Source organism: Oncorhynchus kisutch, linkage group LG15, assembly GCF_002021735.2.
Source record: "Oncorhynchus kisutch isolate 150728-3 linkage group LG15, Okis_V2, whole genome shotgun sequence".
Lineage (NCBI taxonomy): Eukaryota > Metazoa > Chordata > Actinopteri > Salmoniformes > Salmonidae > Oncorhynchus > Oncorhynchus kisutch.
Window position 1 is genome coordinate 89,082,849 of NC_034188.2, and position 21,321 is coordinate 89,104,169.

At 46.0% G+C, this 21,321-nt stretch overlaps 1 protein-coding gene across 1 annotated transcript in view; it reads right to left on the reverse strand.

Annotated features, from left to right (window-relative positions):
- The window catches only part of gbe1b (glucan (1,4-alpha-), branching enzyme 1b), a 275,869-nt gene that overhangs the window by 173,405 nt on the left and 81,143 nt on the right, over positions 1-21,321 (reverse strand). The window contains exons 5-7 of the mRNA XM_031791268.1: positions 18,059-18,194; positions 8,262-8,352; positions 2,287-2,496 (exon numbers count right to left, since the gene is read on the reverse strand). Of these exons, the coding sequence (XP_031647128.1) occupies positions 2,287-2,496; positions 8,262-8,352; positions 18,059-18,194 (437 nt within the window). The remainder of the gene's footprint in view (positions 1-2,286; positions 2,497-8,261; positions 8,353-18,058; positions 18,195-21,321) is intronic.

Here is a 21,321-nt window from a genome sequence, read left to right on the forward strand (position 1 = left end):
ACAGCTCCTAGAGGAAGGTGATCATTACTACAGCTCCTAGAGGAAGGTGATCATTACTACAGCTCCTAGAGGAAGGTGATCATTACTACAGCTCCTAGAGGAAGGTGATCATTACTACAGCTCCTGGAGGAAGGTGATCATTACTACAGCTCCTAGAGGAAGGTGATCATTACTACAGCTCCTAGAGGAAGGTGATCATTACTACAGCTCCTAGGGGAAGGTGTTCATTACTACAGCCGCTAGAGGAAGGTCATCATTACTACAGCTCCTAGAGGAAGGTGATCATTACTACAGACGCTAGAGGAAGGTCATCATTACTACAGCTCCTAGAGGAAGGTGATCATTACTACTGCTCCTGGAAGAAGGTGATCATTACTACAGCTCCTAGAGGAAGGTGTTCATTACTACAGCTCCTAGAGGAAGGTGATCATTACTACAGCTCCTAGAGGAAGGTGATCATTACTACAGCCGCTAGAGGAAGGTCATCATTACTACAGCTCCTAGAGGAAGGTGATCATTACTACTGCTCCTAGAAGAAGGTGATCATTACTACAGCTCCTAGAGGAAGGTCATCATTACTACAGCTCCTAGAAGAAGGTGATCATTACTACAGCTCCTAGAGGAAGGTGATCATTACTGCAGCTCCTAGAGGAAGGTCATCATTACTACAGCTCCTAGAGGAAGGTCATCATTACTACAGCTCCTAGAGGAAGGTGATCATTACTACAGCTCCTAGAGGAAGGTCATCATTACTACAGCTCCTAGAGGAAGGTCATCATTACTACAGCTCCTAGAGGAAGGTCATCATTACTACAGCTCCTAGAGGAAGGTGATCATTACTACTGCTCCTAGAGGAAGGTGATCATTACTACAGCTCCTAGAGGAAGGTGATCATTACTACAGCTCCTAGAGGAAGGTGATCATTACTACAGCTCCTAGAGGAAAGTGATCATTACTACAGCTCCTAGAGGAATGTGATCATTACTACAGCTCCTAGAGGAAGGTGATCATTACTTCAGCTCCTAGAGGAAGGTGATCATTACTACAGCTCCTAGAGGAAGGTGATCATTACTACAGCTCCTGGCTCCGACTCCTATCCTGCCATATGAGCTAGCTCCGACTTCTATCCTGCCTAGGGTACAGTACAGTCAGAGAAATACAACACTGTGTCCCAAATGGCACCCTATTCCCTTTATAGTGCACTAGTTTTGACCAGGGCCTATGAGGGAAAAGTGTGCCATTTATGACGCACCCCCTATATAAAATAAGAACCGCACTCATTTAATAGACTGAGCCTATTCAACCCACTGTGTGTAGGAGTCTAGTAGACAGACTTGACATTAAGGTTACTCCAATTAGCTAAAAAGTTCCCTTCTTATAATCTGATAGCGTTTGATTTTCTCCAGTCAACATTATTTAAAAACATCTAGCTCTAGTGGGTGATTCATCCTACTGTGAGGAAAGGATCATAGAATACATACAAGGGCTCCGTCCCACACGGTACCCTATTCCCTACATAGTTCACTACTTTCCACCAGGGCTCTGGTTAAAGTAATGCTATGTTTAGGGAATAGGGTGCCATTTGGGAGACAGTCACATACACATTATGTAGATTAACGTACAGTACATTAGCCAGTCATTGTATAATGTGTTATTTTAACTAAAAGCTTTTAATTGTTCATGTTTTTCAACACCACATACAGTATTGTTTCTTATAAAAAATACTTTCCAGCGTGTTATATAACCATGTTTTATAACCAATGATATGTTTGGAATGAATATATCATTAATTACTTGAATTCAACATCTAACATACTGTACAAGGACATATTCAGTAAGGAATTTTCCCTTGAAGATAAACATTCTACATACCCCAGCAGATGAGTAAATACACAAGAGCTACATCTGGGACAGGCTACATCTGCGACAGGCTACATCTGCGACAGGCTACATCTGCGACAGGCTACATCTGCGACAGGCTACATCTGCGACAGGCTACATCTGCGACAGGCTACATCTGCGACAGGCTACATCTGCGACAGGCTACATCTGCGACAGGCTACATTTGCGACAGGCTACATCTGCGACCATCTACATCTGGGATAGAGTTTGTTAATGGTCAGGACAGTATAGGACCTGAGGTAGCTGAACAGTGCTTGAAGAAGTTGAAAAATATTTAAAAATAGTAACTGTGTAGGTGAATAGTACTTGGTGTAGTTATACACTTTAGTACCTAGGGTAATTCAATTGATTGATTGACTGACGGACAGTTCGATATATGCCTACCTGGAGTAGTTGAAGAGGCGGCTGCCCCAGAGAGCATGCTCCCCGCGTGGAGGGGAGTGGAAGAAGCAGGAGTCGGAGCCATCAAAAGAGTTTAGCCCATCCTCCGTGTTCTGGGAGGCGTGGCTATGGACCACGTCCAATAGGACGACGATGTCCAGGGAGTGGGCGGTGTCAATCAGCTGCTTCAACTCCTCTGGTGTCCCGTAACGACTGGAGAGAGGGGGAGAGAGAGGGAGACAAAGTTGCTTCAATGCCTCTGGTGTCCATTAACGACGGGAGAGAGAGAGAGAGCGAGACAGAGAGAGAGAGACAGAGAGAGAGAGACAGAGAGAGAGACAGAGAGAGAGAGACAGAGAGAGAGAGACAGAGAGAGAGAGACAGAGAGAGAGAGACAGAGAGAGAGATAGGCCCATACAGTCACGCAGAGAGACAGAGACGCACAGAAAGACACATACACGCAGGCGCATGCATACACACACATACAGTATATGTCAATATCGTACTGAATCCTTATGTGCAGAGTAGCTACTATTAGCAGTATCCAAAGCCATCTAAATCTCACAAGGGAATGCAGGTGAAATGATGACAGGCACCACAGAATGATGTGCTCATATTTCTCTAAAGATGATTCTGGCTCACTACACAACAGGAACACATTTTGAATACACAAATAAACACAATCTCATTGATCATAAATGAGCACAGGGTAACGGCCGTTGTTGGTGGAAGAAGAGGAGGACCAACGCGCAGCGTGGTAAGTGTCCGTATTGAACATTTATTATCGTGAACACAAAACAAAACAACGAGAACGAAACAGAAACAATCCTGATCGGTGAACTGTGACCACAGAGACTACAGGCTGTGACCACAGAGACCACAGACTGACCACAGACTGTGACTACAGAGACCACAGACTGTGACCACAGAGACCACAGACTGTGACCACAGAGACCACAGACTGACTGCAGAGACCACAGACTGACTGCAGAGACCACAGACTGTGACTACAGAGACCACCGACTGTGACTACAGAGACCACAGACTGTGACTACAGAGACTACAGACTGACTACAGAGACCACAGACTGACTACAGAGACCACAGACTGACTACAGAGACCACAGGATGACCACAGAGACCACAGGCTGACCACATGCTGACTGCAGAGACCACATGCTGACTGCAGAGACCACAGACTGTGACTACAGAGACCACAGACTGACTACAGAGACCACAGACTGACTACAGAGACCACAGGATGACCACAGAGACCACAGGCTGACCACAGAGACCACAGGCTGACCACAGAGACCACAGGCTGACCGCAGAGACCACATGCTGACTGCAGAGACCACAGACTGACTACAGAGACCACAGGATGACCACAGAGACCACAGGCTGACCACAGAGACCACAGGCTGACCACAGAGACCACAGGCTGACCACAGAGACCACAGGCTGACCACAGAGACCACAGGCTGACCGCAGAGACCACAGGCTGACCGCAGAGACCACATGCTGACTGCAGAGACCACAGACTGACTACAGAGACCACAGGATGACCACAGAGACCACAGGATGACCACAGAGACCACAAGCTGACCACAGAGACCACATGCTGACTGCAGAGACCACAGACTGACTACAGAGACCACACAGACTGCAGAGACCACACAGACTGACTACAGAGACCACAGACTGACTACAGAGACCAAAGAGACTATGACTGCAGAGACCACAGACTGACTACAGAGACCACAGACTGACTATAACTGCAGAGACCACAGACTGACTACAGAGACCACAGACTGACTATAACTGCAGAGACCACAGACTGTGACTACAGACACCACACGGACTAGAGAGACTATGACTAGAGACACACACACACATACTGCCCGTGTAATGTGTCCCTCTGACGTCCCATCTGTCTTTTCATAGTAATAGTCCCCTACTACACACTATCATAGTATCAGTCCCCTACGAAATACTATCATAGTATCAGTCCCCTACGAAATACTATCATAGTATCAGTCCCCTACGAAATACTATCATAGTATCAGTCCCCTACTAAATAATATCATAGTATCAGTCCCCTACTAAATAATATCATAGTATCAGTCCCCTACGAAATACTATCATAGTATCAGTCCCCTACGAAATACTATCATAGTATCAGTCCCCTACGAAATACTATCATAGTATCAGTCCCCTACGAAATACTATCATAGTATCAGTCCCCTACTAAATAATATCATAGTGTTGTAGTATTTAGCAGGGGACTGATACTATCATAGTATCAGTCCCCTACTAAATACTACAACACAATCATACTATCGGTCCCCTACTAAATACTATCATAGTATCAGTCCCCTACGAAATACTATCATAGTATCAGTCCCCTACGAAATACTATCATAGTATCAGTCCCCTACGAAATACTATCATAGTATCAGTCCCCTACTAAATACTAATATAATATCAGTCCCCTACAAAACACTACAACACTATCAGTCCCTTCTAAATACTACAATACTATCATAGTATCAGTCCCCTACTAAATAATATCATAGTATCAGTCCCCTACTAAATACTATCATTGTATCAGTCCCCTACTAAATACTACAACACTATCATAGTATCAGTCCCCTATTAAATACTACAACACTATCATAGTATCAGTCCCCTACTAAATACTACAACACGATCATAGTATCAGTCCCCTACTAAATAATATCATAGTATCAGTCCCCTACTAAATACTACAACACTATCATAGTATCAGTCCCCTATTAAATACTACAACACTATCATAGTATCAGTCCCCTACTAAATACTACAACACGATCATAGTATCAGTCCCCTACGAAATACTATCATAGTATCAGTCCCTTACGAAATACTATCATAGTATCAGTCCCCTACGAAATACTAATATAATATCAGTCCCCTACAAAACACTACAACACTATCAGTCCCTTCTAAATACTACAATACTATCATAGTATCAGTCCCCTACTAAATACTATCATTGTATCAGTCCCCTACTAAATACTATCATTGTATCAGTCCCTTACTAAATGCTACTATAAAAATGTAATTGTTGGGCTTTACCTCATGTCCCATTTCCTGACGGTGCTAACATTAGCCACAGGGGTGAGTGCTAGCTTGCTACCAACCAGAATAATAGGCTAGCCAAGACCAACAAACAAACAAACAAAAACAAACTAACTAATACAGATACAAGTACTGATGAGTTACAAACTGACTTTTCTAAACAAGTTAAATGTATGATGTGTAGCTCACTTGGACCCCACATTTCTTCCACACCGAATAGCCTGAAGCCACAGGGCTCTATTTCCCTACGTTGGAGCCTTGAGGGATTTATTTTACATGTACATAGCCTGAAGCCACAGGGCTCTATTTCCCTACGTTGGAGCCTTGAGGGATTTATTTGACATGTACATAGCCTGAAGCCACAGGGCTCTATTTCCCTACGTTGGAGCCTTGAGGGATTTATTTGACATGGTACATTGAACAACTCAGCAGCTTTTTCAGGGATGTTTTGTTGTTTCTGTATAACAAAACAAATTGACGGCGAAGTTGTCCCTTTTACGATGGGGTGTCAATGGGAATGAATGTTTGTTTTGCCCAATTTGTGGGCTCTTTTACAATGGGGTGTCAATGGGAATGAATGTTTGTTTTGCCCAATTTGTGGGCTCTTTTACAATGGGGTGTCAATGGGAATGAATGTTTGTTTTGCCCAATTTGTTGGCTCTTTTACAATGGGGTGTCAATGGGAATGAATGTTTGTTTTCCCCAATTTGTTGGCATGGTAGAGGGGAATTCCTTCTAATGACATGAATACCGACTCAGGGTATTGTTTCAGTTCCATAGCGAATATTGCAACAATATAATTACACATTACCCTGCTGATGCTGCCAGGAATTCAGACTGATTTGGCCTGGCCGGGGCTCGGCTTCAGGAACACAATCTGATCTGGCCTGGCCGGGCCTCGGCTTGGGTTCAGGAACAATCTGATCTGGCCTGGCTGGGCCTCGGCTTGGGTTCAGGAACACAGCCCGATATGGCCCTCGGTTTGGGTTCAGAAACACAGCCCGATATGGCCCTCGGCTTGGGTTCAGGAACACAGCCCGATATGGTCCTCGGCTTGGGTTCAGGAACACAGCCCGATATGGTCCTCGGTTTGGGTTCAGGAACACAATCCGATCTGGCCTGGCCGGGCCTCGGCTTGTGTTCAAGAATAGAGCCCGATCTGGCCTGGGCCTCGGCTTGGGTTCAGGAACACAGCCCGATCTGGCCTGGCTGTGTCTCGGCTTGGGTTCAGGAACACAGACTGGGGTTTCTAATGACTACGGAGAATCAATCATGGGTGGAATGACTTTGTATGCATGACACTATACAGGGCCTATATGCTCCTCCAAGGAGATGAGGACAGGAGGATAGGTAAGGTGTGTGTGTGTGTGTGTGTGTGTGTGTGTGTGTGTGTGTGTGTGTTTGTTTAACTATTCCTCTGAAGTTCCTCTGAAGACATTTTGTTAGTCCCCACGAGGTCTTTGTCTAGGGGGTTTAGGGTTAAGGTTAGAATTAGTGTTAGAATGACTTTAAAGGGTTAGGAGCTAGGATTAGGTTTAAGAGCTAGGGTTAGGAGCTAGGATTAGGTTTAAGAGCTAGGGTTAGGAGCTAGGATTAGGTTTAAGAGCTAGGGTTAGGAGCTAGGATTAGGTTTAAGAGCTAGGGTTAGGAGCTAGGATTAGGTTTAAGAGCTAGGGTTAGGAGCTAGGATTAGGTTTAAGAGCTAGGGTTAGGAGCTAGGATTAGGTTTAAGAGCTAGGGTTAGGAGCTAGGATTAGGTTTAAGAGCTAGGGTTAGGAGCTAGGATTAGGTTTAAGAGCTAGGGTTAGGAGCTAGGATTAGGTTTAAGAGCTAGGGTTAGGAGCTAGGATTAGGTTTAAGAGCTAGGGTTAGGAGCTAGGATTAGGTTTAAGAGCTAGGGTTAGGAGCTAGGATTAGGTTTAAGAGCTAGGGTTAGGAGCTAGGATTAGGTTTAAGAGCTAGGGTTAGGAGCTAGGATTAGTTTTAAGAGCTAGGGTTAGGAGCTAGGATTAGGTTAAAGAGCTAGGGTTAGGAGCTAGGATTAGGTTAAAGAGCTAGGGTTAGGTTAAAGAGCTAGGGTTAGGAGCTAGGATTAGGTTAAAGAGCTAGGGTTAGGTTAAAGAGCTAGAGTTAGGAGCTAGGATTAGGTTAAAGAGCTAGGGTTAGGAGCTAGGATTAGGTTTAAGAGCTAGGGTTAGGAGCTAGGAGTAGGTTTAAGAGCTAGGGTTAGGAGCTAGGATTAGGTTTAAGAGCTAGGGTTAGGAGCTAGGATTACGTTAAAGAGCTAGGATTACGTTAAAGAGCTAGGGTTAGGAGCTAGGATTACGTTAAAGAGCTAGGGTTAGGAGCTAGGATTAGGTTAAAGAGCTTGGGTTAGGAGCTAGGATTAGGTTAAAGAGCTAGGGTTAGGAGATAGGATTAGGTTTAAGGTTAGGTTTAAGGTTAGAGTAAGGGCACGAGTACGGAATAAAGTTAGGGAAAATAGGATTTTGAATGGGACTGAATTGTGTGTCCTCACAAGGTTAGCTGTAAAATACTGCATGTGCGTGTGTGTGTGTAGCACCTCACTATCATCCAAGGTTTAATCTGTGTCTGGGAAACCAGCCCGGTGACCCCTGGTATACACATGAAATATCAAACTAGTCTACATGATGTCACTTAGCTCTGCTGTAGTGACAAACTCAGAACGACACTGCTCAAAAAAATAAAGGGAACACTAAAATAACACATCCTAGACCTGAATGAATGTGGACAGTTTGATTTCACAGAAGTGTGATGGACTTGGAGTTACATTGTGTTGTTTAGGTGTTTCCTTTATTTTTTTGAGCAGTGTATGTTAATATAATATAAATGTTGTACCTGGATGCAGCAAAGAAGCTTGTGACTTGATAACCAAAGCTGGCATAGTATGCATGCTCCATGACAGCCATCAGCTGAATACAGTTGTACCCTGAAAAGAAAAATCAACCAATTATTAGGTTTAAACAAAAAATCTAATGAAAGACAGAAAACAGAGAAAATGATTTGAACAAATGTGTGTGACAAACATTAGAACAGGTTTCAATCTTTTTCTTGGGGTGAGTAAAGTACATGTTGGATTAAAAAATACGGCGTCACGACAGGCCTGATGTAAAACAGCAAATTTGGTAGTAGACTTTACACTAGAAAACAGGGTGTGATCTTTTTTGTGTTGCTAAAACGAATTATGTGAGAAATGGAAACGCCACGATGCGTAATTATAATTACAAAAACTGTCATATCGAAAGTAAACAGAGTTAAGCGATATGTTGTGTGGTCCTCTCACACTATGACTCAGGACAACGGGCAGTTTATTAGGCTGCAGATAAAATAATTGATGAGCTTCACAGGGTGGTGAATGTGGACAGCGATCTCGATGCTCCTTTTCAATAGATATGGAGGGTCATATTCTGGTGACATGACGACCGATGCGGATTGGCTGCCGTTTGACAAATAAAAAATTATCTTTGTCCATAATAATCTCGGCACAGTATCTGCAAGCTAAAGCAGACATACCAAGACCAGAGTGGGTACATTCGCTATATAAACATAAAAACATTTTAGAGTTGAAAATGCGATGGAAACCCGTTTAACGCGAATTTATTTATTTATTCGGTACAATGTTCTGTCTCATGTTAGATCTGAGAACGGTGTCTGTTAGAATCTGTAGGTGTGCAAACCTATAGTGTTTTATTCAGTGGTAAACACACAATTATTCTCCAGCATTAATTTCTGACGTGCTTGCTATTGACGGTATTAGTGATGAACAAAATGGAAATTTCTCAGACAAATCTAAGGTAAATTTGTGCTCCTCAAGGCTCTGTACTAAGACCACTAACGTTCTAATTACATTACATACATACGTGCATGCAATATCAATATATATATATATAGGTGGCTGACTAAATACTTTTTTGCCCCACTGTGTGTGTGTGTGTGTGTGTGTATATATACACACACACACACACACACACACAGTGGGGCAAAAAAGTATTTAGTCAGCCACCAATTGTGCAAGTTCTCCCACTTAAAAAGATGAGGCCTGTAATTTTCATCATATGTACACTTCAACTATGACAGACAAAATGAGGAAAAAAAATCCAGAAAATCACATTGTAGGATTTTTTATGAATTTATTTGTACAGACCTCTCACAGACCTGTAACTTCGTCTTTAAAATGACCCCATAGACACTGTATATTGGAATGGAAATGAGTTGAAAAACTACAAACCTCAAATTTCCCACTTCCTGGTTGGATTTTTTCTCATGTTTTCACCTGCCATATGAGTTCTGTTATACTCACAGACATCATTCAAACAGTTTTAGAAACTTCAGAGTGTTCTCTATATACACATATGCATATTATATATGCATACTCTAGCTTTTATGGCTGAGTAGCAGGTAGTTTACTCGGGGCACCTTATTCATCCAAGCTACTCAATACTGCCCCCCAGTCACCAAGAAGTTAACAAGAAATTTGTGGAGGGGTTGAAAAACAAGTTTTAATGACTCCATCCTAAGTGTATGTAAACTAGTTGTAATGACTCCAACCTAAGTGTATGTAAACTAGTTTGAATGACTCCAACCTAAGTGTATATAAACTAGTTTGAATGACTCCAACCTAAGTGTATGTAAACTAGTTTGAATGACTCCAACCTGAGTGTATGTAAACTAGTTTGAATGACTCCAACCTAAGTGTATGTAAACTAGTTTTAATGACTCCAACCTAAGTGTATGTAAACTAGTTTTAATGACTCCAACCTAAGTGTATGTAAACTTCCGACTTCAACTGTATAAATAAAAACTTTATTTACAACATTTCATCACCCGCTGGAACTTGGGGTACATGGGCAGAATCCTACATGGCATCCTATTCCCTATTTAGTGCACTACTTTAGACCACGATCCAGTGCACTATAGAATCACATTTGGGACGCACAATTGATAGCACAACAATTGTCACTTCTGCCGGCATCCCTCATCGTCGTGTTTATTTTCCAAATACGAGGCTTGACAAGTGCGCGCTCCCACAAATATTTCATTAAATGTGAGACACTGGTCTTTGTTGTTGACACTTTCCTCCAGACAAGCTGTGGCCATGGGGAAACACCAACCTCAGGTGCTCCAGACATGCTGTGGCCATGGGGAAACGCCAACCTCACTCGAGCAGCTCTGACAGGCCTTTTAACAGTAGGCTCTTGCTCCACAGGAAGGCTCTGTGCTTGTTATAGTTGTTTTGAGATAAAGCTATATAAATAAATAACTATTGTCTCGGCTTCTTTCAGACAAGAGGAAAAACATTGACGGCTTCTGACGAGGTGTGACAGAACGGAGGGGTGAGAGGAAGTTTTCCTTTTCAGTCCCGCTCTCTCTGGAAATGAGCTGAGGCAGGGGATGGGTGTGGGGGGGGGGTGGTGGGTGGGGGGGGTACCGGTGAGGCAGCTGTGGAACAGACAGATGTCTGTCTCTGGAAACGAGGACAGTAACATTTCTCCTCGTGTAAAAAAAAAAAGACAATCGTACTGTACATATTCCTTGAACTGCTGCAGGTGACACCATATTCCCTACGTAGTGCACTACTTTTAACCACTACTTCCATTGGTCTTGATCAAAAGTAGTGCACTACATAGAGGATAGGTTGCAATTTGGGACGCACATGAGTGAATTTGCATCGGCAGAAAGAGTGCTGCTGTGCTTCCCAATCCAATCCAAAAAGGAAGGACAAGGAAACGTTAAGCCGAGGAGACGTCGTTCATATCAGAGGCACTCCACAGTATCTGCCCCCTTTTAATACCGTCAATAGCGCAGATCCTACTTGAAATGCAGAAGAATTACAGTAAGGTAGTGTCCCAAAAATGTCACCTTCTTGCCTACATAGAGCCCTATGGGCTTGTCAATGGGCTCTGGTCAGAGATTAATGCACTATATTAGGGACTAGAGTGCTGGTTGGGATGAAGCCTTTAAAATTCTGTAGGACCTCTGGGACACAGAGAAGGAGCTCAGTTTGGCACGTCTTTATTCAACTGGTATTTAAATAGCACTTCCAGTAGTACTACAGAGAGTGAGAGAGGCAACCATCACATTACATTCGAAGTAGACAAACTATAATAGTCTAGGACTCTATTCAGTGTTTCATTTTATATCTAATAAAACATTGAGTAAAGCAGATCAAGAATCTCCAGCAGGATTTTTAGTAGATCTGTGATTTGATGTATCCAGGTGTGTGTGTGTGTGTGTGTGTGTGCGTACGCAGGACACAGGGGGAACCAGAGACTGGTGTTAATAGTGATGAATGGTTCAGAGGGACATCAGACGGAAGCAGACAGACAGCCAGCTGAGTCCAGTCCCAAACAGAACCCCATTCTCCCTTTGTAGTGCACAGCCTTTGACCAGGGCACATAGGAATCTGGTCAAACATAGTGAACAAAATAGGGTGTTGTTTGGGACACTGGTCTGAGCACTGCAGCCCCCCCCCCTTCCCCCTTTTCTGTTCAGTGGTAATGGCCACTTCAGGTGTCTGGATGGATCTGGCAGAAGACTGCAAACAGGATGTTGACTGCAGAGGTTGCTTTGTTCCGCAGCAAACTGACAGTCTGGCTAGGGTTCCCATACACACAAATCACATTTTATTGATCTCGTACAGATATTTGCAGATGTTATCGCAGGTGCAGCAAGATGATAGTTTATTTTTGTTTGTTCCAAAGTGCTGTAATACCTAGCAATAAAAAATAAACACACACGTAATCCAGAAAAATCAATGTCAGAGACAGGAATATCATATATATACTATTATATATATATATATATATATGTATAATATATATAGATATAGATAGGAGGGTCTAACTGGGCCAATCTGAACATCTTCAGCCTCCTGAGTTTGAAGAGGCTGTGTTGTGCCTTCTTCACCATGCGGTCTGTGTGAGCGGACCATTTCTGGTCATCAGTAACGCCGAGGAACTTGACCCTCTCCACCGCGGTGCCGTCTATGTGGACGGGGCGCGCTTTCTCTGCTGTTTCTACGATCAGCTCCTTTGTTTTGTTGACATTGAGGGAGAGGTTATTTTCCCGGCACCACTCTGCCAGGGCTCTCACCTCCTTTCTGTAGGCCGTCTCATATTTGTTGGTAATCAGGCCTAACACTGTTGTGTCGTCAGCAAACTTGATTGAATTGGAGAAGTGCGTGGGCACGCAGTCATGGGTCAACAGGGAGTATACAGGTGGGAGCTGACCACGCACCCTTGTGGGACCACTGTGTTGAGGATCAGTGACGTGTTGTTCCTTACCTTAACTACTTGGGGTCGACCCATCAGGAAGTCCAGGACCCAGTTGCACAAGGAGGGGTTCAGAGCCAGGGTCCTGAGCTTAGTGATGAGCACTCTGGTGTTGAAGACTGAGCTGTAGTCAATGAACAGCATTCGTACATAGGGCAGTGTTCAGTGCAATGGTGATTGCATCGTCTGTGGATCTATTGGGGCGGTAAGCAAATTGTAGTGGGTCTAGGGTGTCGAGCTGAAATGATCCTTAACTAGCCTCAAAGCACTTCATGATGACAGAAGTCAATTGCTACTGGGCGATAGTAATTTAGTTACTGTCGCTTTCTTGGGTACAGGAACAATGGTGGACATCTTGAAGCAAGTGTGGACAACAGACTGGGATATGGAGAGTTTGAATATGTCCGTAAACACTCCAGCCAGCTGGTCTGCACATGCTCTGGGGACGCGGCTTGGGATGACGTCTGGGCCGGCAGACTTAAAATGACGTACTCACGTCGGCCACAGAACGAGAGCACACAGTCCTCATGAACAGCAGGGGCCCACGTCGGCGGCTCAATGTTGTTTTCCTCAAAGCATGCAAAGGTGCTTAGCTCATCCCGGAGCGAGGCATCGCTGTCCGTGACATGGCTGTCTTTTCCTTTATAAATCAGTGATTGTCTGGAGTTTCTGCCACATATGTTTATGAGCTGTTGAACTGTTGTTTTGCCTCTTTGATTGCCTTATGGAGGTCGTAGCTGGTCTGATTGTACATTTTCATGTTCCCAGTCACCTTGCCAATGCAAAATACGTTTCAATGTGCTTCATTTTGACGCGAATCACACCATGAGTTGTTAATCACAATGCTCGTTCTTCCTGTCCAATGGATTGGGAGAATATACACTGCTCAAAAAAATAAAGGGAACACTTAAACAACACAATGTAACTCCAAGTCAATCACACTTCAATGAAATCAAACTGTCCACTTAGGAAGCAACACTGGGTTGCTTCCTAAGCAACACAATACATTTCACATGCTGTTGTGGAAATGGAATAGACAACAGGTGTAAATTATAGGCAATTAGCAAGACACCCCCAATAAAGGAGTGGTTCTGCAGGTGGGGACCACAGACCACTTCTCAGTTCCTATGCTTCCTGGCTGATGTATTGGTCACTTTTGAATGCTGGCGGTGCTTTCACTCTAGTGGTAGCATGAGACGGAGTCTACAACCCACACAAGTGGCTCAGGTAGTGCAGCTCATCCAGGATGGAACATCAATGCGAGCTGTGGCAAGAAGGTTTGCTGTGTCTGTCAGCGTAGTGTCCAGAGCATGGAGGCGCTACCAGGAGAAAGGCCAGTACATCAGGAGACGTGGAGGAGGCCGTAGGAGGGCAACAACCCAGCAGCAGGACTGCTACCTCCGCCTTTGTGCAAGGAGGAGCAGGAGGAGCACTGCCAGAGCCCTGCAAAATGACCTCCAGCAGGCCACAAATGTGCACGTGTCTGCTCAAACGGTCAGAAACAGACTCCATGCGGTTGGTATGAGGGCCCGACGTCCACAGGTGGGGGTTGTGCTTACAGCCCAACACCGTGCAGGATGTTTGGCATTTGCCAGAGAACACCAAGATTGGCAAATTCGCCACTGGTGCCCTGTGCTCTTCACAGATGAATGCAGGTTCACACTGAGCACGTGACAGATGTGACAGAGTCTGGAGAGGCCGTGGAGAACGTTCTGCTGCCTGCAACATCCTCCAGCATGACTGGTTTGGCGGTGGGTCAGTCATGGTGTGGGGTGGCATTTCTTTGGAGGGCCGCACAGCCCTCCATGTGCTCGCCAGAGGTAGCCTGACTGCCATTAGGTACCGAGATGAGATCCTCAGACCCCTTGTGAGACCATATGCTGGTGCGGTTGGCCCTGGGTTCCTCCTAATGCAAGACCTCATGTGGCTGGAGTGTGTCAGCAGTTCCTGCAAGAGGAAGGCATTGATGCTATGGACTGGCCCGCCCGATCCCCAGACCTGAATCCAATTGAGCACATCTGGGACATCATGTCTCGCTCCATCCATCAATGCCACGATGCACCACATACTGTCCAGGAGTTTGCGGATGCTTTGGTCCAGGTCTGCGAGGAGATCCCTCAGGAGACCATCCGCCACCTCATCAGGAGCATGCCCAGGCGTTGTAGGGAGGTCATACAGGCACGTGGAGGCCACACACAATACTGAGCCTCATTTTGACTTGTTTTAAGGACATTACATCAAAGTTGGATCAGCCTGTAGTGTGGTTTTCCACTTTAATTTTGTGTGACTCCAAATCCAGACCTCCATGGGTTGATAAATTTGATTTCCATTGATAATTTTTGTGTGATTTTGTTGTCAGCACATTCAACTATGTAAAGAAAAAATTATTTCAGAAGAATATTTCATTCATTCAGATCTAGGATGTGTTATTTTAGTGTTCCCTTTATTTTTTGGAGCAGTGTATATCCAGAGAGAGCCACAAAACAGTATATGTTACAGATCCTGATCTCTCTGGAAGGAGATCCTCGCCCTAAGCTCGTCTACTTATTAGTCCAGGGACTGAACGTTAGTGAGTAATATACTCTGAAGCGGTGGATGGTATGCACGCCTCCTGACATTGACTAGGGCCCTACTCCTTCTACCGCTTCTCCAGTATTTTGGTGCAGCCCAGGGATAAAGAGAGCAGGAAGATCAAACAAAAGGATCCAGGTCGAATTTCGATCTAATATCCAGAAGTTATTTCTGGTTGTAGGTAATAATACAAGAAATGTTCTCAGCAAATAACGTATTTAAAAATTTAAAAAATAATTCTGCAAAGTTGTCTAGGAGCAGGGAAACCGTGTCTGTCGGCGCCATCTTGCCACACACACACACACACACACACACACACACACACACACACACACACACACACACACACACACACACACACACACACGGCTGGGTCTGAAGAGGCCCTTGAACAGCGCTGGCTCGTGTTTGGGACAGACAGACAGTAGCACAGCAGGTCACCAGGCAGGGTCAAGGACCACTGCTGCTCTGATGGAGGAGCATAATGACAGAGAATGACCTCTCCTCTCCTTCCCTCCCCTTTCCCCTCTCCTCTCCTCTCCTCTCCCCTTTCCCCCTCCTCCCCTTTCCCCTCTACTCTCCACTCCCCCTCTGCTCTACGACCCTCGCTTCTCTCCCCTTTCCCCTCTCCTCTCCACTCTCCCTCTGCTCTACGACCCTCACTTCTCTCCCTCGTCATATACCCTTTCCCTACTCCCCTGTCCCCTCTCCACTCTCCTTTCTCTACTCTCCTGTCCCCTCTCCACTCTCCTTTCCCTACACCCCTGTCCCCTCTCCACTCTCCTTTCTCTACTCCCCTGTCCACTCTCCTTTCTCTACTCCCCTGTCCACTCTCCTTTCTCTACTCCCCTGTCCACTCTCCTTTCTCTACTCCCCTGTCCACTCTCCTTTCTCTACTCCCCTGTCCACTCTCCTTTCTCTACTCCCCTGTCCACTCTCCTTTCTCTACTCCCCTGTCCACTCTCCTTTCTCTACTCCCCTGTCCACTCTCCACTCTCCTTTCTCTACTCCCCTGTCCCCTCTCCACTCTCCTTTCTCTACTCCCCTGTCCCCTCTCCACTTTCCTTTCTCTACTCCCCCTGTCCCCTCTCCTTTCTCTTCTCCCCTGTCCCCTCTCCTTTCTCTTCTCCCCTGTCCCCTCTCCTTTCTCTTCTCCCCTGTCCCCTCTCCACTCTCCTTTCCCTACTCCCCTTTCCACTCTCCTTTCCCTACTCCCCTTTCCCCTCTCCACTCTCCTTTCTCGACTCCCCTTTCCCCTCTCCACTCCCCCTCTGCTCTACGACCCTCACTTCTCTCCCTCGTCATATACCCTTTCCCTACTCCCCTGTCCCCTCTCCACTCTCCTTTCTCTACTCTCCTGTCCCCTCTCCACTCTCCTTTCCCTACACCCCTGTCCCCTCTCCACTCTCCTTTCTCTACTCCCCTGTCCACTCTCCTTTCTCTACTCCCCTGTCCACTCTCCTTTCTCTACTCCCCTGTCCACTCTCCTTTCTCTACTCCCCTGTCCACTCTCCTTTCTCTACTCCCCTGTTCCCTCTCCACTCTCCTTTCTCTACTCCCCTGTCCCCTCTCCACTTTCCTTTCTCTACTCCCCTGTCCCCTCTCCTTTCTCTTCTCCCCTGTCCCCTCTCCTTTCTCTTCTCCCCTGTCCCCTCTCCTTTCTCTTCTCCCCTGTCCCCTCTCTTCTCCCCTGTCCCTTCTCCACTCTCCTTTCCCTACTCCCCTTTCCACTCTCCTTTCCCTACTCCCCTTTCCCCTCTCCACTCTCCTTTCTCGACTCCCCTTTCCCCTCTCCACTCCCCCTCTGCTCTACGACCCTCGCTGCTCTCCCTCGTCATCCACCCACTCTCCTTTCTCTACTCCCCTTTCCTCATGAGTTTCTAAACTTTAAACAAAGTCTAGTCTTGTTAGGAGTGTACACACAAGTCTTTCAAAGCTTACATCTGTGTACTTTATAACAGTCTCTTGGATGGTAGAAAGACAAATGAGGAGATGTTGCCATGTTCAGGACTGACCATCCCCTGTACAGCCCTACACACTACTAGATGAAAGAGAAACCATGTTTTAGCACTTTCGTGTTTATCAGACCTGTAGCAGACAGCAAAACACCAGCTCAACGATTTGCTGTAGCTAAAGGCTGGAAGCAGGGGAAGGAAATGCATGTGTTCGGACAGGACGTGTGCATCCCAAATGACATGCTATTCCCTATATAGTGTACTTCTTTTTGAACAGGGCCCATAGGGATAGAGTCTAGTGCACTATATATGGGATGGTCTGCTATTTGGGACACAGACAACATGTATTATAGCCATAGAAATATAATTGCTAGAACGGGTTTCCCATTGAAGTCAACGGTTCTGTGATGATGGGTAGCTATAGGGAATAGTTATTCTACTTATTTGGTTATAGCCTGTAGTAAACTAAGATAGCGCTAAAATATGTTGCTCAGGTCTAGATAGCTCTGATCTGTGGCCCAGGTCTAGATAGCTCTGTGATCTGTTGCCCAGGTCTAGATAGCTCTGTGATCTGTTGCCCAGGTCTAGATAGCTCTGTGATCTGTTGCCCAGGTCTAGATAGCTCTGTGATCTGTTGCCCAGGTCTAGATAGCTCTGTGATCTGTTGCCCAGGTCTAGATAGCTCTGTGATCTGTTGCCCAGGTCTAGATAGCTCTGTGATCTGTTGCCCAGGTCTAGATAGCTCTGTGATCTGTTGCCCAGGTCTAGATAGCTCTGTGATCTGTTGCCCAGGTCTAGATAGCTCTGTGATCTGTTGCCCAGATATGTAATCTCTTACCCAAGTCTTTTATTCGAGGCAGGACATTGGTTGTGAAGTTGGTGTAGGAGGCGACTTTAGGGTCAGGTGAGGCGATGCCCACGTGGGACTCGTAGATCCGTAAACTCTGGGGCTTCTTGGGGCGAGGGTGGATGTGCTGGAGGGGAGGAGAAGAAACGCGATGAGGAACAGCTGAAACGTGAAAAACTGAAATAAACAGAGGAAACTAGATTTGTTAACATGCTTCGATCAGTCTGGTTTTCCAACCAGACAAGCAAACAACAACGTATGGAGGTGTTCAGTTAAAAAGGGGCAATCTGCATTTCTAAACAATAACAAAGTTACTACCCCGCAACTGTTTTGGGAAGAAGCTGAGGGAGGGGGCTGGAGAAAGAAGCTGAGGGAGGGGGCTAGAGAAAGAAGCTGAGGGAGGGGGCTGGAGAAAGAAGCTGAGGGAGGGGGCTAGAGAAAGAAGCTGAGGGAGGGGGCTGGAGAAAGAAGCTGAGGGAGGGGGCTGGAGAAAGAAGCTGAGGGAGGGGGCTGGAGAAAGAAGCTGAGGGAGGGGGCTGGAGAAAGAAGCTGAGGGAGGGGGCTGGAGAAAGAAGCTGAGGGAGGGGGCTGGAGAAAGAAGCTGAGGGAGGGGGCTGGAGAAAGAAGCTGAGGGAGGGGGCTGGAGAAAGAAGCTGAGGGAGGGGGCTGGAGAAAGAAGCTGAGGGAGGGGGCTGGAGAAAGAAGCTGAGGGAGGGGGCTAGAGAAATATGACCATTAAAATTCATAGAGCTAATGGATGCAAGGACAATTTATTGGTCACATACACATGGTTAGCAGATGTTATTGGTCACATACACATGGTTAGCAGATGTTATTGGGCACATGCAGATGTTATTGGTCACATACACATGGTTAGCAGATGTTATTGGTCACATACACATGGTTAGTAGATGTTATTGGTCACATACACATGGTTAGCAGATGTTATTGGTCAACATACACATGTTAGCAGATGTTATTGGTCACATGGTTAGCAGATGTTATTGGTCACATACACATGGTTAGCAGATGTTATTGTGAGTGTAGTGAAATGCTTATGCTTCTAGATCCAACAGTATCTAACAGGTAATATCTAACAAATTCCACAATAACACCTTATACACACAATCTAGTAAAGGAACGGGATGAGAATATATAAGTATAAAATATATGGATGAGCAGTGACAGAGCGGTTAAGATGCACTAGATAGTAAATAATAGATAGTGAAGGATACAGTATACAGTATATACATATGAGATGAGTAATGTGAGATATGTAAAAACACACTTAAAGTGGCATTATTAAAGTGACTAGTGTTCCATTTATTAAAGTGGCCAATGATATCAAGTCTGTAGGTTGGCAGCCGTCTCTCTGTGTTAGTGGTGGCTGTTTAACAGTCTGATGGCCTTAAAAGCTGCTTTTCAATCTCTCTGTCCCAGCTTTGATGCACCTGTACTGACCTCGCCTTCTGGATAATAGCGGGGTGAACAGGCAGTGGCTCGGGTGGTTGTTGTCCTTGATGATCTTTTTTGTCCTTCCTGTGACATTGGGTGTTGTAGGTGTCCTGGAGGGCAGGTAGTTTGCCCCTCGGTGATACGTTGTGCAGACCGCACCACCCTCTGGAGAGCTTTGCGGTTGAGGGCGGTGCAGTTGCCGTACCAGGCGGGGTTTTCGGTGACAAGCCACATTTCTTCACTCTCCTGGAGGTGATGATTGAGTTGGAGGCGTGCATGGCACAGGAAGAGGGCTGAGAACGCACCAATGTGGGGCTACAGTGTTGAGGATCAGCGGAGTGGAGATGTTTCCTACCTTCACCACCTGGGGGTGGCCCGTCAGGAAGTCCAGGACCCAGTTGCACCGGGGCAGGGTCATTAAGGGTCAAGCTTAATGAGGAGTTTGGAGGGTACTGTTGTTGCTGAATGCTGAGCTGTAGTCAATGAACAATATTCTTACATAGGTATTCCTCTTGTCCAGATGGGTTAGGGCAGTGTGCAGTATGATGTCGATTGCATCATCTGTGGACCTGTTGGTGTGGTAAGCAAATTGAAGTGGGTCTAGGGTAGGGTGGAGGTGATATGATCCTTCACTAGTCTCTCAAAGCACCTCATGATGACAGAAGTGAGCGCAACGGGGCGATAGTCATTTAGTTCAGTTACATTAGCTTTCTTGGGAACAGGAACAATGGTGGCCATCTTGAAGCATGTGGGGACAGCAGACTGGGATAGGGTTTGATTGAATATGTCTGTAAACACACCAGCCAACTGGTCTGCGCATGCTCTGAGGACGCGGCTAGGATGGTATCTGGGCTGGCAGCCTTGCGAGGGTTAACATGTTTAAATGTTTTACTTACGTTGCCCACGGAGAAGGAGAGCCCACAGTCTTTGATAGCGGGCCGTGTCGGTGGCACTGTTTTGTCCTCAAAGCGAGCAAAGAGGTTGTTTAATTTGTCTGGGAGCAAGACTTCGGTGCCCGCGACGGGGCTGGTTTTCTTTTTGTAATCCGTGATTGTCTGTAGACCCTGCCACATACGTCTCGCGTTTGAGCCATTGAATTGCTACTCCACTTTGTCTCTATACTATCGCTTTGCTTGTTTTATTGCCTTACGGAGGGAATAACTACACTATTTGTATTCGGTCATGTTTCCAGTCACCTTGCCATGATTAAATGCGGTGGTACATGCTTTCAGTTTTGCGCGAATGCTGCCATCCGGCACCCTCTCCTCCGGCACCCTCTCCTCGCCTCCCGGCACCCTCTCCTCCGGCACCCTCTCCTCCGGCACCCTCTCCTCCGGCACCCTCTCCTCCGGCACCCTCTCCTCCGGCACCCTCCCCTCCGGCACCCTCCCCTCCGGCACCCTCCCCTCCGGCACCCTCCCCTCCGGCACCCTCCCCTCCGGCACCCTCCCCTCCGGCACCCTCCCCTCCGGCACCCTCCCCTCCGACGGCGTTGTTTTGGGTCGGCCTCTGGAATCAGTTCAAATGCCCTGGGAGGTGCAGACAAAGGATCCGCTTTGGGAAAGTGGTATTCCTGGTCATAGTGCTGGTTGTGCTGGTAAGTTTACATCTCTCTGATATCCAATAGTTCTTCCCGGCTGTATGTAATAACACTTAAGGTTTTCTGGGCGGTAAGAAAAAAGAATAATAATAAAACAAAATACTGCCCAGTTTCCTAAGGACTTGAGGTATAGCTGCCATCTCTATCGACGCCATCTTGACCAGGCCAGGAACAATATCTGATCTGAAGAAGATATTGA